The sequence below is a fragment of the Eulemur rufifrons genome, chromosome 8, assembly GCF_041146395.1.
Source record: "Eulemur rufifrons isolate Redbay chromosome 8, OSU_ERuf_1, whole genome shotgun sequence".
Classification (NCBI taxonomy): domain Eukaryota; kingdom Metazoa; phylum Chordata; class Mammalia; order Primates; family Lemuridae; genus Eulemur; species Eulemur rufifrons.
The window spans coordinates 111908277-111924432 of record NC_090990.1 but is presented as its reverse complement, the minus strand read 5'-3'; the positions used below and the strand labels follow the sequence as shown (position 1 = coordinate 111924432).

The following is a 16156-nucleotide window of genomic DNA, read 5'->3' as shown; positions in this document are numbered from 1 at the left end:
ATGTTAATCTGTTCTGCAAAGGCAATCATGATAGCTTGTGCTCATAAAGCTTTTATCTTAAGCTCTAGTATCTGCCTGTAAATGTTAATTAAACCCCACAGAACTTATGTGAAAGAAATATAATTTTTATTTTCCAAGGTCATCAGCTGACATGAACTGCTCCCAGACATTATAAATCTAGTTCCAAAGACTGATCACAAAGTTTCACTTTCATAGGCTTTCTTAAATCCATACCTATGAATGACTAGTATTTTAAAGAATAAAACTTAGCTTTTTATTCTCTTATCCCTCTGGCTTTTTGTTTATATTTTTTAGTCAAGTGAGCACTTTAACTTCTTCAGGGAGCTTTTTCTTCTTCTCATTTCTTTGAACCATATTGGTTTCTTCTCTGGGTGACGGTAGAGTGTGTTTAGAGTGAGGTGAAAATCTTTATGTGAGTGCTTGAGAATTATTTAGGGCTTCACAAAAATAACAGAGAGACCAGAGTTTGATGTCACACAGATTTGATGTCAGTTTCCTACTTTACCATTTATTGGTTTTATGATATAGGGAAAAATCTTAGTTTACCTCATCTGTAAAATAGTCATATCATTTATGTCTTAGGATTGTCATAAAAATGAAATGAGAGAATATATGTATAATGCCTGGCATAGGAGGTATTAGACATAGATAGAATTTACTAGCCTAATAAAAGTTGAAGCTAGTTTTGTCATAAACATTAGCAGTATTTGGGATCTGGGAATGCCTCCTCTGTTTTTAAAATTTGGCTCTTTTTTTTTTTTTTTTTTTTTTTTTAAGGTCCTCCTTCACCAACCAAAACTGCCAAAATGGTGAGTATATACTGGTCCTCAAATGCTTCTTCCTAACACACTGAGAGAGATGCCATGTTCCCCTCTGTAAGAACAGCTCACCATGGTGGTGATTATTGACTAGGAGAAGTCAGGAGGCATGCTGTCCTGGGCTTGTTATCAGAAACTCTAAGGAAACATTTAGAAAAAGCCCCCTAGTGAGGGGATGTGCTCTCCTGGTTAAGGATGGCTGTTGGAGGACTACTGGAGGCTCATACTACCAACAATCTTATTCTCTAAGTAGTAGATTGTGGCCATGTTGAAGAACATACATAGGGGTCCTTTTATTTTCTTTGTGTTTCCAAGGAGCAAAATAAGAAGCAGCTAAATGTTAGGACAGATGATACATCTTCTTGCTGGTATTGGAAGAGAAGACATGGTAACTTCACATAATTTCATGGGGACTATAAGTTCCCTTACTTAGATAACCTTCTTACATTTAGAATTAAACAAGACTTTCTAGAGTAATTGTGGCCTTCTTTGCTAAATTTGCTTGTTATCAAAGTGAAAAGCTGTCAAGGCTTGAAACAGTATCTTCTTTGCCATTCTTCTAAATAACTGAGTAGCCTATTTAAGTACCTGTATAGAGAATAAGAACTAAAATAAGGACACACCAAATAGTGCTTTTGTGGAAAAAGTTGTACTGGGTGCACATTTATGCCTACTTAAATATCCACAATTATGTTGATATGAATATAAAGACAATTATAATTTAAAATCCTAATTTATTTCTAGTTTGCTTGGAGTCTTTCATCTCAAAATTGAAAGATGGTCTTCTATAATAACCGTAAGCCATAGACTATTAAACGAAAGACCATCATATATTAAATAGATTAATTCTTTCTAGTCCACCAAGTAGGAATCTTTGGCAAATTTGCTGTTTTATAGATCAAAAGGAAAGAAACACTTAGCATCTGCCCTTTTTAATCAACTGTTTATACTAAGATGTAGTGTGAACAGAAATTCTTTTTGTCCATTTAGTTAAAATTGCACTGTATTTTTCTACATCTCTCTGGTTCCTCTAGTAATCATTTTAACTCCTATGCCAGCATATCTGTTTCATAATGGATGCCACTGCAGCCACAGTGACCCCAATGCTGATAATTAATGGAAGGCTCTGATGACCTTTACCTGCTTCTGACAGAATACTAGGACATGTGGGGAAAGGGGAGGAGACTGCTCTTACCTTTCCTGCCATCTGACTGAGTCTGGGTCACTGAAAGGTTCCCTGTGGCACAACATTTTGTAGTGACTGACCCTCATTAGTTCCTGACAAGCTGGTGCCCCTGCGTTCTAGTCAGCATTAATTATCACAAACATCTGTAATCTCCCTCTCCTAACAATCATTCAGGATAAAAAGCTGGTCTCAAAACCATACTTCTTGGGCTACTTATTAGATTTCATTTTTCATAAAATTTTATTAAGTCATTTTGCTTGGCTTTTACTTTGGGAACATTCTATCTAAATAGGAAAAATATCAAAATGTGCTCCTCTTGCCTTTATCTGATTGCCTGGCATGGTACATTTTTCCTTGATATATGTGAATTGGCCAGGCAGGGTTTTCACAATGTCATCTTTGTAATCTAAATTAGAGTTAACACTTCCTATCCCATTTTTTTAGAACAAATATTATCTTAAACATCTTCACTGAAAATTAAACTCAGTGAGTAGGAGCTGGGGCTTATCAAAAATTTTATGAAGGTATTCTCTGAGTCTCCCTCTTGCTTTACTTAGAAGTGCTGCCTTGTGTTGTATTTCTATTTATCATCATCTGAGAGTCAATTTGTGTCTTGGGGGTAGAGAAAAAGGCAAGATTGCTTAAACATAGGACTAATTGAGGCCCTTCAGTTGACATCATTACAAACTTTTTCTAATTTAAATACATTTTAACCAAATACATATGGCTACGAAAGTGAATTCCTATAAGATTGCAAATGTGCTCTGGCTTTGACCCTGCCACTATACAACTGTAATCAGTTGACATATCTAGTTCAGTTTTATAAATTAATCAACCATCTGACTTTTAAAGATACTAAGTAAGGCCCTTTTCCATTTCAGAAAACAGATAAAAAGGAAAATTCAGGAAGTTTGGAGGCCATAAATGAGCCCATTCCCCAGCCTATGCCTTTTCCACCCAGCATTATCAGGTCAGGATCCCCGAAATTGGATCCTTCTGAGGTCTACCTGAAATCTAAGACTTTATATGAAGATAAACGTAAGTAGTTGTGAAATATTTCAGGAGAGCATGTAACAAGATAAATTTGGATTTTTTTTTTTAACTGGGACCTTCCCATCTTTCAAAAAAGCATATGGAAAAGTTATTCCTTCGTTCCTATTTTAATATAACTTTGGATTCTTCCATGTACATTCAACATTCACCTACTCATTTTTTTCAAAACCATGTATTAAATGCCAGCTATTTAACAGATGCCATATTAGGTCATTGGAATACAGAGATAAATAGGTTACACAGGCCCTGCACCCAAAAATATTATTAAACCTAAATGGAAAAGACAAGTGTGTAATCAGATAAGTATACAAATAAGTGTACATAGGCCTAACAGGTGCAGTAATAGACAGATGGACTAGATAAATTGGGATCCAAAGTAGGAAACAGTCAATTTTATCAGTGTGGGTAGTAGGAAGTGTCAAGTAAAGCTTCATACTAGTAAAGCTTAAACCAAATCTTCAGAGATGTGGTGGTGTTTATGAGGAAGATAAAAGAAAAAGAGAGAAGGAATAGCATTTTCTCATTGGCTTGCATGGCCCAGGTTCTACAAGTATCAATAGTTCACTTTGGGTGGGTGTAATTGGCAAGGAAGTCAGAGATGAGAGCAGGAGCAGATTGTAGAGGGTCAGTTATGCCGCTCTGGAGAAGCTGGCCTTGGTCATATAAATAAGAGAGAGCCATGGAATGGTTTTAACTATGGGAAAGATATTTCTGGGCTTGTATTTTAGAAAGCTTTTTCTGGCAGGAGGATGGAAGATGAATCAGAGGTTTGTGCAATTTGAGGAGGAAACCAAAGAGTCAACCCCTTAAAGGAGTCCATCTAAGAGATGAGAAGAGAGAGTGTATAAGGCAGAAATTCATGTTTGTACTAATTTACTTACTAATGAGAAATCTATTCCAAAGTAAACTTGCAGAATTAAGTGGGTTTAATTTTTTAAAATTTGTTTTAAGAAATAGATCTAAATCTACCTTGGAAAAGATACATGCAGGTGGAAATATTATATGTAATTGACTTCATGTTTATTTAACTAGTTGCAGAACTTTATCTTGATATTCCCGGGCCATATTTAGAAAGATGAAAACCGAGTGTAAGCACAGCAAAGTAATAGTTTAAATTAGTGTAACTGTGTAGAATGGGTTGCCATTCCAAGCCTGATACGTTCTTAATATTGGTATAAACTCTGCAGTCCCATTGGGCTTCACCCATAAAATAAGTAAGTTGGACTCATGACTCTTTTAATCTCTAAAGTTCTATGATTTTTAATAAGAAATATTTATCAAAAGATACTGCTTCTAAAGAATATTATCAGGAATTTATATCATACCATATCTCACTTTTTATATATTTCCCTGATACGTTTATCTCTTTTATTAGTAAATACTTCTTACTTGTAAGTAACGTTATTATTTTCCCAGAGATAAAAATCTTAGGAAATAGATTTGCCTGACTTAATATTCTGAGGAATGCAACCTGCCCTTTGGGGACAGGGTAGTGTGGGTTAATAGTCTGGACCCTGGAAATCATAACAATCTCAGCTCCGCCACTTACTTGCTGTGTGACACTGGGCAAGTTATTTAGGCTTCAGTTTCCCCACCTAGAAAAGGGGGTTATAATAGGTGTTAGCTGTTTTTTTATTTTCCTTTAAAATGCTATCGTTTTGCAAAATTAGGCTAGGTAAGTAATTCATATATAATATTTTTCTGAGACAAAGGTATTAGTATGAGAGTAGAAAGAAGGTATTTTATGGGCTCTCTTTTCCTAGGGTTTAAAGTACCTCACTCAAGTGTTAACTTAGATCATTTGTGCCTATCAAATGTCAAACTCAAATTGGATAATTCTAAATTTAATATGGTAGTATTGATTGGACAGCATTAGGAGTTAACAGGAGTGGAACACTGAGTGCATGGAAGTGGGAATAAATATTCCTAAACAGTCTTGATACAGTTTTGTTTAGAGCTCAAAATAAGGATTTATACTTGAATTTTTGTGTGTCTGTGTTATCCTCTTGTATACATTTTCACATATCAAAAAGTTCTGAGATTATAGTTTGTTCCTCTGTAATATATTGAACTTTGTTTTGTTTTAATCCTTTTAAAATAAAGTATTTATTTTATATTTTTTGGTTTTCCTTAGCGCCAAACACCAAAGATTTGGATGTTTTTCTTCGGAAACAAGAGTCAGGGTTTGGCTTCAGGGTGCTAGGAGGAGATGGACCCGACCAGTCTGTAAGTGTCAGTTCCTTGGAATATAGCTGTTCCTGTTCAAACTGCGTAGTGGTGATTTGGTGGAATATGGTGTGTTTGGTTTGGTGTTTTAAGTTTTTTTTTTTTCTCTAATGGTTTCACGAATATGAGGAAGAACTGCATTTTTATTAGTATCATAGTCCCTCAGTTAACATGGTACAGCTGAGGTTATAACTGGAGGTAAAAACTGAATATGCCAGCTGCAAGTTGGATGGTGATTAATTTATTTACTTCTCTATGTAAATAAATAAAGCTTATTTAAGTTTTTACTTCCATTTGCCTTCATTAAACAGAGTCTTAGACATTTTCCTTCTCTAAAAAACCTATAATTCTATGTCCTCTTTCCCACAATTACTCTGTCTTCTGAATTTTCCATAAATAGTTGGCATGAGCCTGTGCATATTACTTCACCTAATCTTATTAATGGCTTGGCATTTTCATGCCTGGTACTTTGCATGTCATTTCATCCATTACCTGTGAAACCAGAAGAATATAAAATACTTAAGATTTCTATCTAGAATACATAAGGGTTATAGAATTTAAAGTCTAGACTTACGTTTATACATGACTCTCATATAGTTAAAGAACAAATGTAGTAGGTTTTGTTTTTAACATACTTTTTTTGGTATAATATCAAACTATATTGTTTTGCTTGGAACTTAGGTGAAAAGCAATAATCTTTAAAATGACAAGCTTCTTTCTATTTCTGAATAAAACATTTGTTTGGTTACAATTACAAGGGAGCTTGCCCTATACAGGGCAAATATAAGATACTTTGTTCTTGATGGTGTATGTATTTCTTTTTATTGCTTTCTATTTTGTTGATATTCATAGTGTTCACTTAGATAGTTTAAGAATTTATCTTGAACAACTTGGGAAAACCTTTTTTTTCCTTTTAATGTCAGATTCTAGCAGCTTTGAAACTAGCCAAACATTCAGGATTGCCTAATTATAGGATTCTAATTGCTGGTGAGCAGAATGAACCAGATTTGTTCACCTAGATGCAAGTGAACCTTACTTAGTCCACTCTGTTCCCCTTGAGATTTAGAAACAAATTGTTTCTCAGTTGTATATACTGAACTTGTACTGTTAGCCATATGTGATGGGAGTATTGTGAGAATGATCCCAGTTGCTGTGAACAGTGTGTAGAAAATCTTGCCAAGGGCATTGAACAGGTTTTTTTCCTACTTTTAGTACCTATTCCACAGAATTACATTTTCTTTTTCCTTTTTTTTTGAGATAGAGTCTCATTCTTACCCAGTCTAGAGTGCTGTGGCATCAGCCTAGCTCACAGCAACCTCAAACTCCTACACTCAAGACATCCTCCTGCCTCTCAGCCTCCGGAGTAGCTTGGGACTACAGGCGCATGCCACCATGCCCAGCTAATTTTTTCTATTTTTAGTAGAGACGAGGTCTCGCTCTTGCTCAGGCTGGTCTCAAACTCCTGGCCTCAAGTGATCTTCCCAGAGTGCTAGGATTGCAGGCGTGAGCCACTGCACAAGGCATTCCTGAGTTTAACATTTTGTTTCCTGGTAGTGATGGAGATGACAGTGGTACTTTTTGAATTATTGAACCACTTTGTATTTTCTGTCTTCTTTGGACATAACCCTGGGAATCTACAAGGGATTGCATAATACAATGTGGTTATTTGAAGTGCCATTTTGGAGAATGGGCATTTTCTAAGATAATACCTTTCTAAAATATGACTTTTCATAATTGAACTGTAAAAATCTGTTGGTTTGCTCAATGCTGAATCAGGAAGTCCTTTACTCTTCAAGTGCATCTTAGACTGTAGACCAACCTATGCTTTGTTATCTTATCAGATATATATTGGAGCCATTATTCCTCTTGGAGCAGCTGAGAAAGATGGTCGGCTCCGAGCAGCTGATGAACTAATGTGCATTGATGGAATTCCTGTTAAAGGAAAATCACACAAACAAGTCTTGGACCTAATGACGACTGCTGCTCGAAATGGTCATGTGTTATTAACTGTCAGAAGAAAGATCTTCTATGGAGGTATGCAAACCTGTTCCTGCTCTGAAAAGTTAAAAAGAAACAAAGAGACTTATTCCACTTTATATGTAGTTTTTCAGGTTATTTTGTTTAATAGTATATAATCCATTTGGTGTGATCCGGGACCTCATAGTAGAAGGCCATGTAAGGTCAAAAGGATCCAGAAATAATACCACTGTTAAAAAGGAAATAAATTTTGGGCCTCTATTCTAAGATCATATTAATATATTGATGCATTTTTGCCAATGTAGTATTGCAGATGGGAGTATCAATGTAAATCTGGGGTTTTCTTTTAAACAAATACAAAGTTATTTAATCATATTCCAAGATACCCACTAGCTGAATATGCAAAGATTTTGGATACTGACAGAAATCTCAAATATTCAAGGAAAGTGGAATGTTCCTACTTGAGAAGTACAAATTTAACTGTAATTTAATTATACTTTAACTAAAGTAGAATTTAACATTTACTGAGTACTCACTATATCCCAGGTGCATGGATTATTTTATATAATCTCACAACACTATGATGTAAAAACCGTCATTTCCACAATTACTCACAGAAAGGTTGAGAGACACATAACTGGTAAGTAGTAGGGCCAGGATTAAAATTCTCAGTTTAATTGAAGAGATCAGGGTCTAAACCATTACACTAGGATATGAGTATCTTTTATAGTTTTCTCATCAATAGTTTTGTGAATATTAAATAGGAATTTATATAAGTGAATTCTTGCCACTTTAAAATTTAAAAGACAACTATAGCACAAAAATGTAAGCCTCGTGAAGGTATGGATTTTTATCTGTTTGGTTATCTGCTGTATCCCTAGCACCTAGAAAAGTGCCTGCCTGGCACAGAGTGGACATCAATAAGTATTTGTGAACGATGAATATTTACATCAGTCTTAAAAATGGGGCACTCTGTTTCTTTTTTTAATTTTGTTATTGATACATAATATTCTACATATTTATGGGGTACATGTGATATTTTGTTACATGCACATAGAATGTGTAATGATCAAGTCAGGGTATTTGGAGTATCCATCATCTTGAGTATTTATCATTTCCATGTGTTGGAAATACTTCCACTTCTCTCTTCTGGCCACTTTGAAATGTATAATACACTGTTGGCCATTAGAACTTATTCTTTCTGTCTAACTGCATGATCAAACTACTGCCCAATCTGTTTTTATTCCCCTGGAATCCCTCAGAACACCTTTCCCAACCTCTTGTTTCTATCATTCTACTCTCTACCTCCATGAGATCAACCTTTTTAGTTCCCACATATGAGTGAGAACATGCAAAATTTATCTTTCTGTGTCTGGCTTATTTTACTTAACATAATGACCTCCAGTTCCATCCATGTTGCTGCAAATGACATGATTTCCCTCTTTTTTATGGTTGAATAGTATTGCATTGTGTATGTATACCACATTTTCTTTATCCATTTGTCTGTTGATGGACATGTAGGTTGATTCCACATCTTTGCTATTGTGAATAGTGCTGCAATAAACATGGGGGTGCAGGTATCCCTTTGATATAGCAATTTCTTTTCCTTTGGATAAATACTGAGTAGTGGATTGTGGGATCCTATGATAGTTCTATTTTCAATTTTTTAAGAAATCTCCAGGCTGGGCATGGTGGCTCACACTTGTAATCCTAGCACTCTGGGAGGCTGAGGCAGGAGGGCTGCTTGAGCTCAGGAGTTCAAGACCAGCCTGAGGAAGAGTGAAACCCTGTCTCTACTAAAAATGGAAAAATTAGCTGAGTGTCCTGATGTGTGCCATGGAGCTACAATGATGCCAGTACACTCTACTCAGGGCAACAGAGAGAGACTCTGACTCAAAAAGAAAAAAGAAAAAAAGAAGCTTCTATTTTCCATAGAAGCTGTACTAATTTACATTCCCACCAAGAGTTTATGTAAGAGTTCCTTTTTCTTCACATCCTCACCAGCATCTAATATTTTTGGTTTTTAATAATGGCCACTCTAACTTGGGTAAGATGATATCTCATGTGGTTTTTATTTGCTTTTCTCTGATGATTACTTATATTGAGCATTTTTTCATATACTTGGCCATCTGTATTGTATGTCTTCTTTTGTGAAGTGTCTACTTACGTCCTTTGCCCATTTTTTAATGGGGCTATTTTTTTTTTTTCTGTTGAGTTGACTTCCTTGTACATTCTGGATATTAGTCCCTTGGATGAATAGTTTGCAAATATTTTCTCCCATTTAACAGATTGTCTCTTCACTCTGTTGATTATTTCCTTTGCTGTGCCAGAAGCTTTTTAGTTTAATATACTCCCATTTATCTATTTTTATTTTTATTGCCTGTGTTTTGGGGGTCTTAGCCATAAAATCTTCACCTAGACCAATGTCCTAAAGCATTTTCCCTATGTTTTCTTCTAGCAGTTTTATAATTTCAGGTCTCATGTTTAAGTTTTTAATCCATCTTGAGTTTATTTTTGTATATAGTGAGGTAGAGGGATTCAGTTTTATTCTGCTATATAAGAATATCCAATTTTGCCAGCACCATTTATTAAAGAGGGTGTCCTTTCACCAGTTCTTGTCACCTTTGTCAAAAATCAGTTCACTATAAATATGTGGATTTATTTCTGGATTCTCTATTCTGTCCCATTGGTCTGTTTTTATACCAATACCATGCTGTTTTGGTTGCCATAGCCTTGCAATATATTAATATTTTGAATCAGGTAGTGTGATGACTCCATCTTTGTTCTTTTTGCTCAGGATTGCTTTGGCTATTTGGACTCTTTCTTGGTTCCATACAAATTTTAGAATTATTTTTTTCCATTTCTGTGAAAAAGGATGTTGGTATTTTGATAAAAATTGCATTGAATCTTTAGATTGTTTTGGGCAGCATGGTCATTTTAACAATATTAATTCTTCCAATCCATAAGCATGGGGTGTCTTTCCATTTGTGTCCTCTTCATCAGTGTTTCATAGTTTTCCTTGTAGAGATCTTTCACCTCCTTGGTTAAATTTATTCCTAGATATTTTAATTTTTTGTAGCTATTATAAATGGGATTACTTCTTGATTTCCTTCTCAGCTAGTTCCTTATTGGTGTATAGAAATGCCATTGATTTTTCTGTGTTGATTTTGTATCCTACAACTTTATTGAATTTGTATATCGCATCTAAGAGTTTTCTGGTGGATTCTCTAGGTTTCTAGATAAAGATCAGATCATCAGCAAAGAGGGACAATTTGACTTCTTCTCTCCTAATTAGAATGCCTTTTATTTCTTTCTCTTGCTTTTGAATGCTCTGGCTAGGACTTCTAGTACTATGTCTAATAAGAATGGTGAAAGTGGGCATCCTTACCTTGTTCTAGTTCTTAGGGGAAAGGCTTTTTGCTTTTCCCCATTCAGTGTGATGTTAGCTGTGGGTTTGTCATATATGGTCTTTATTATGTTGAGGTATGTTTCTTCTATGCCTCGTTGCTGAGAGTTTTAATCATGAAAGATGTTGAATTTTATCAAATGCTTTTTCTGTGTCTATTGAGATAATCATATATTAATAGTTTTTGTCCTTCATTTTGTTGATGTGATGTATCATGTTTATTGATTTGCGTATGTTGAACCATCCTTGCATGCTTGGGGTAAATCCCACTTGATCATGATGCGTTATTTTTTTGATGTGCTGTTGGATTCAGTTTGCTAGTATTCTGTTGACAATTTTTGTATCTATGTTCATCAAGGATTTTGGTCTATAGTGTTCTTTTTTTGTTGTGTCCTTGTCTGATTTTGATATCAGGGTAATGTAGGTCTCATAGCATGAGTTAGAGAGAATTCCTTCTGTGTCAATTTCTTGGAATAGTTTAAGGAGAGTTAGTGTTAGTTGTTTGAAAGTTTGGTAGAATTTGGCAGTGAAGCCATCTGGTTCTGGACTTTTCTTTGATGGGAGACTTTATTGCTGATTCAATCTCATTATTCATTATTGGTCTGTTCAGGCTTTCTATTAATAATTCTTCCTTACGCAATCTTGGTAGGTCCAGGAATTTATTCATTTCCTCTAGGTTTTCTAGTTCGTTAGTATTTAGTTGTTCATAATAATCCCTGATGATCTATGATCTTCTATATTTCTTTTTTTCTTCGTCCCTGTTTTTTTTTTTTTTTTTTTTAGAGACTGAGTCTTGCTTTGTTGCCCAGGCTGGAGTGCAGTGGCATGATCAATCATAGCTCACTGCAGCCCTGAACTCCTGGGCTCAAGTGATCCTCCTGCCTCAGCCTCCAAGTAGCTGGGACTACAGGCATGTGCCACCATGCCTGGCTGATAATCTTTGTTTTTCTGTGGTGTCAGTTGTAGTGTCTCCTTTTTCATTTCTGATTTTGTTTATTTGGGTCTTTTTTTTTTTTTTTCTAAGTTAGTCTGACTAGTGGTTTATCAATTTTATTTGTCTTTTCAAAAAACCAACTTTTCATTTCCCTGATCCTTTGTATTATTTTTTTCAGTCTCTCTTTCATTTAATTCTCTGCTCTGATCTTTATTATTTCTTTCCTTCTACTAATTTTGGGTTTTGTTTCTTGCTTTTCTAGTTCCTTGAGATGTATTGTTAGGTGGTTTATTTGAAATCATTTTACTTTTTTGATGTAGGCATTTTTTGCTATAAAATTCCCTCTTAGCACTGCTTTTACTATATCTGATACATTTTGGTATGTTGTGTTTTGATTTTCATCTGTCTCAAGAAATTTATTTATTTCCTCCTTAATTTCCTCATTAACCCAATAGTCATTCAGGAGCATGTTGTTTCATTTCCATGTGTTCCCAAAGTTCCTCTTGTTATTGATTTCTGGTTTTACTCCATTGTGGTTTGAAAAGATACTTGACATGATTTCAATTTTTTAAAATTGGTTGAGACTTGTTTTATGTCCTAACATATAGTCTATCCTGGATAATGTTTCATATGCTGATGAAAAAAATGTATATTGTCTAGCTGTTGGATGAAATGTTTTATAAATGTCTGTTGGGTCTCTTTGGTCTAATGTGCAATGTTTAAATCCAGTTTTTCTTTGTTAATTTTCTTTCTAGATGATCTGTCTAATGGTGAGAGTGGGGTGTTCAAGTCTCCAACTATTGTATTGGAGTCTATCTGTCTCTTTAGATCTAATAATATTTGCTTTATATATCTAGGAGCTCCAGCGTTGGTTGCATATATGTTAAGAATGGTTATACCCTTTTTATGAATTGATCCTTCCTTTGTCTGTTTTTACTATTTTTGATTTTAAAGTCTGTTTTATCTGATATAAGTATAGTTAGTCTTGCTTGCTTTTCATTTCTGTTTGCATGGAATATCTTTTTCTATATCTTTACATTCAGTCTAGATGTGTCTTTACAGGTGAAGTGGATTTCTTGTAGGCAGCATATAGTTGGGTCATGGTTGTTTTGTTTTGTTTTGTTTTTAATCCATTTAGCCAGTCTATATCTTTTAAGTAGAAAGTTTAATTCCTTTACATGCAAGGTTATTGTTGATAAGTGATGGTTTATTTCTGTCATTTTATTAATTTTTGTGGTTGTTTTGTATAACCTTGGCTCCTTTCTTCCTCTATTATTGTTTATCACTGTGGTTAGGTGGTAGTTTGTAGTGATATATTTGAGTTTTTTCTCTTCCTTGTTTGTGCGTTTGCTTTACCAGTGGCTTTTATATTTTCATGTGTTTTCATGGTAGTTATTATTCTGTTGCTTCCGGGTATAGGACTTCCTTAAGCATTTCTTATAGGGCTAGTCTAGTTTTGATGAGTTCCCTCAGGTTTTGCTTGTCTGTGAAAGATTTTATTTCTCCTTCATTTATGAAAGAAAACTTCACTGGGTATAGTATCCAGTTGTTGTTCGTTTTTTTCCCCCAGCACTTTGAATATATCATCCCATTTTCTCCTGGCCTGTAAGGATTCTGCTGAGAAATCTGTTAGTCTGATATCGGTTCCTCTATAAGTGACTAGACACTTTTCGCTTCCTGTTTTTAGAATTTCCTTTTTGTTTTTGACTTTTGACAAGTTTCCATGGAAAAGACCTTTTTGAATTGTATCTATGAGGGAATCTTTGAGCCTCCTATATCTGGGTGTCTAAACTCTTGTAGACTTGGGAAATTTTTGTTTATTATTTTGTTAAATAAGTTTTCTAACTCTTTTGTTTTCTCTTTGCTTTCTGGGACTCTGAAAATAAGCATATTTGGTCATTTTTGGTGTCCTACCCGTCACAAAGGGTTTGTTTACTCTGTTAGGTTCATTTTTCTTTATTTTTGTGTGACTATGTTATTTTAAAAAAACCTAGGTTATTTTAAAAAAACCTATCTTCAAGTTCTGAGATTCGTTCTTCTGCTTGATTGAGTCTGTTGTTGAAGCCTTCGAATATATTTTGTATTTCATTCAGTGAAGTCTTCAGAATTTCTGTTTGGTTCTTTTTTATGCTATCTTGTTGGTAAATTTCTCATTCATATCCTGAATTGTTTTTCTGATTTCTTTGTATCGTTTTATAGAATTCTCTTGTATCTCACTGTGCTTTAGAATCGATAATTTGAATTCCGGAATTTTGTAAATATCTTTTGGATTGTGATTTGTTGCTGGAGAATTATTATATTCATTTAGAGGTGTTGTTTTTCCTTGCTTTTTCATGTTCCTGTGTCCTTACATTGATATCTGTGCATTATCTGTTATTAGAAATAAAATTTTCTTGTGAGAGGTTTATTACAAAAACACTTTAGTTACCAAAAATTATGGTATTCCAGAAATATCAAAATTGATCATGTTTCTTATAGAAAAACAACCTGAAGACAACGGCTCTCAAGCCTTCATTTCAACACAGAATGGATCTCCCCGCCTGAACCGAGCAGACGTCCCAGCCAGGCCTGCTCCCCAGGAGGCCTATGATGTTGTCTTGCAACGAAAAGAAAATGAAGGATTTGGCTTTGTCATCCTCACCTCCAAAAACAAACCACCTCCAGGAGGTGAGGACTACTGTATCTTATTGTCTCTCCCTAAAAGGCCAGTTTTCTGAGCCTACCACTGGAGCTTATGAAACTAATTAGGACCTATGTATAATTTGTCTTAGAGACTTATCTTTTTAAGAATGGTGAATATTTTCCTTATTTTCAAAGTTAGGTAATCTGAACCAAACCTTCCAGGCTTCAAGTTTACCTATCATTTCAGATTCTATAAATAAGTCTCAGTAGCTCAGTTTGCGTCAGGGTTATATTGAGACAGTATAAGTATCAGGGACACGACTTAATGGATTTAATGAAAGATACAATGCTGAATTTTTTTAAATATGGTGGCATAGGTTTTTAAAATTAGAATAAATAATGTATGCAGAATTGAATTAAATACTAGAAGCAATAGAGAAAAAGCAAAACAGATTAATAGAAAAATCTTGACCCAAATATATCTTAAATAGTTATTTCATGTTATTTAATAATAATTGCCATATTCCAGCTATAAAGTGCCCTTGTTGAATGATAAGATACATTCCTATCTTTCATAAATGTTTTATTGGAAGGTAAAAATTTTGTCAAACCTTTGAAAATTAATCTAAGTTTAATAGAATATTCTCATCTGGAAAGAATGAATATATGTGTTTGTCTTGTCTTGCTGTTCCTAAAAAATAACAATCTTTTAATATAATTATAAAACCCAATTGCATATAAGATGAGAACCAACACATTGATATTTATGTATTATGCTTATCTAATACCTTTATTTTTCTCAGTCAAATGATAAAAGTCTTTGACCACATGAAATATGCTCTTGCCTTTGCCAGTGGATTTGATTATATCGTGGGTAGTGAGATCCTTTTAGATTAGATGTTTACTGAAACCTTAGTGGAAAAAAAAACACTTTCAGGAAAGTGCTGTGAGCCAAACCAATTTGCAAAAATCTTGCTAGGATTGATGCAAGTGTGTAAAGGAAGAACAGTCTGTGACATGGATGAGTTATTGCTGTAGTATTAGGTCACTGCTCTTGGATACTAGTTTCCATTTTCCAAAAGCAGTTGCTATGGTAACACTTGGAACTGGAACTGTCACTGATACTGTGAGGATGATTATGTGGCCTCTGTCAGAAAAATGAGAGGAAAGCAGCTTTTGGGTGGTTTTCATGTTGTATCATTGGAAATCAGTATTTCGGAAAACAAAAAACCTTTTAGGATAATCATATTGTCATTCTAATACCACACAATAATCCCAGGCATTCAAATTAACAGAAATGGTGAAAGATTATTGCTCTAGTTGATAGATGCCAACCACTTTTTGCATTGAAAATATTCCCTTTCTAGCACTACAGAATTAGGGGAGGGTCTGATGTTCACCATAAATAGAGGAATTCAGTAAAATAAGTTGCATTACTTAAATATGTTTAAACAAAATTTTACACATATTTATTTGTTTATATTTAAAATTTTAAGATATTTGTATATTTATTTGTTTAAATAGTTTTTTACTCTTCTGATTTTGCCTATGTAGATGCTTGATCTCCATATGAGGTAGTGTCCTAAAGTGTTGGGTTTTGTAATCAGACAAACTTGGATTCAAGCCCTGCTTATATCTTTTAATAGCTATCTGATCTTGGGCTAATCACACACCCTCCAAGAGCTCCAGTTTCCTCTGTAAAATGAGGATGATGATGACACTCCCTGTCTCACATGAGTATGAGGATTAAAAGAGATAGGGCATGTGAAGCCCCTAGCCCAGACTTTCAGTAAATATTAGCTGCTCTTTCTTGTAGCTTCTGCTGCCATTGTTATCATCATCATTATTATTTGGAAAATTGCCATTGTCTCTTGGATTTTATTTTAAAGAAATTTTAAAAAGTTTATCAGTAC

General features: G+C 34.5%; 1 protein-coding gene across 2 annotated transcripts in view; it reads left to right on the top strand.

Moving 5' to 3' along the window:
• Window positions 1–16156, top strand: part of MAGI3 (membrane associated guanylate kinase, WW and PDZ domain containing 3) — a 237669-nt gene that overhangs the window by 193584 nt on the left and 27929 nt on the right. For both annotated transcript variants that reach the window (XM_069480811.1, XM_069480812.1), the window contains exons 11-15: window positions 799–830; window positions 2907–3063; window positions 5213–5304; window positions 7146–7338; window positions 14100–14288. In XM_069480811.1, the coding sequence (XP_069336912.1) occupies window positions 799–830; window positions 2907–3063; window positions 5213–5304; window positions 7146–7338; window positions 14100–14288 (663 nt within the window). The remainder of the gene's footprint in view (window positions 1–798; window positions 831–2906; window positions 3064–5212; window positions 5305–7145; window positions 7339–14099; window positions 14289–16156) is intronic.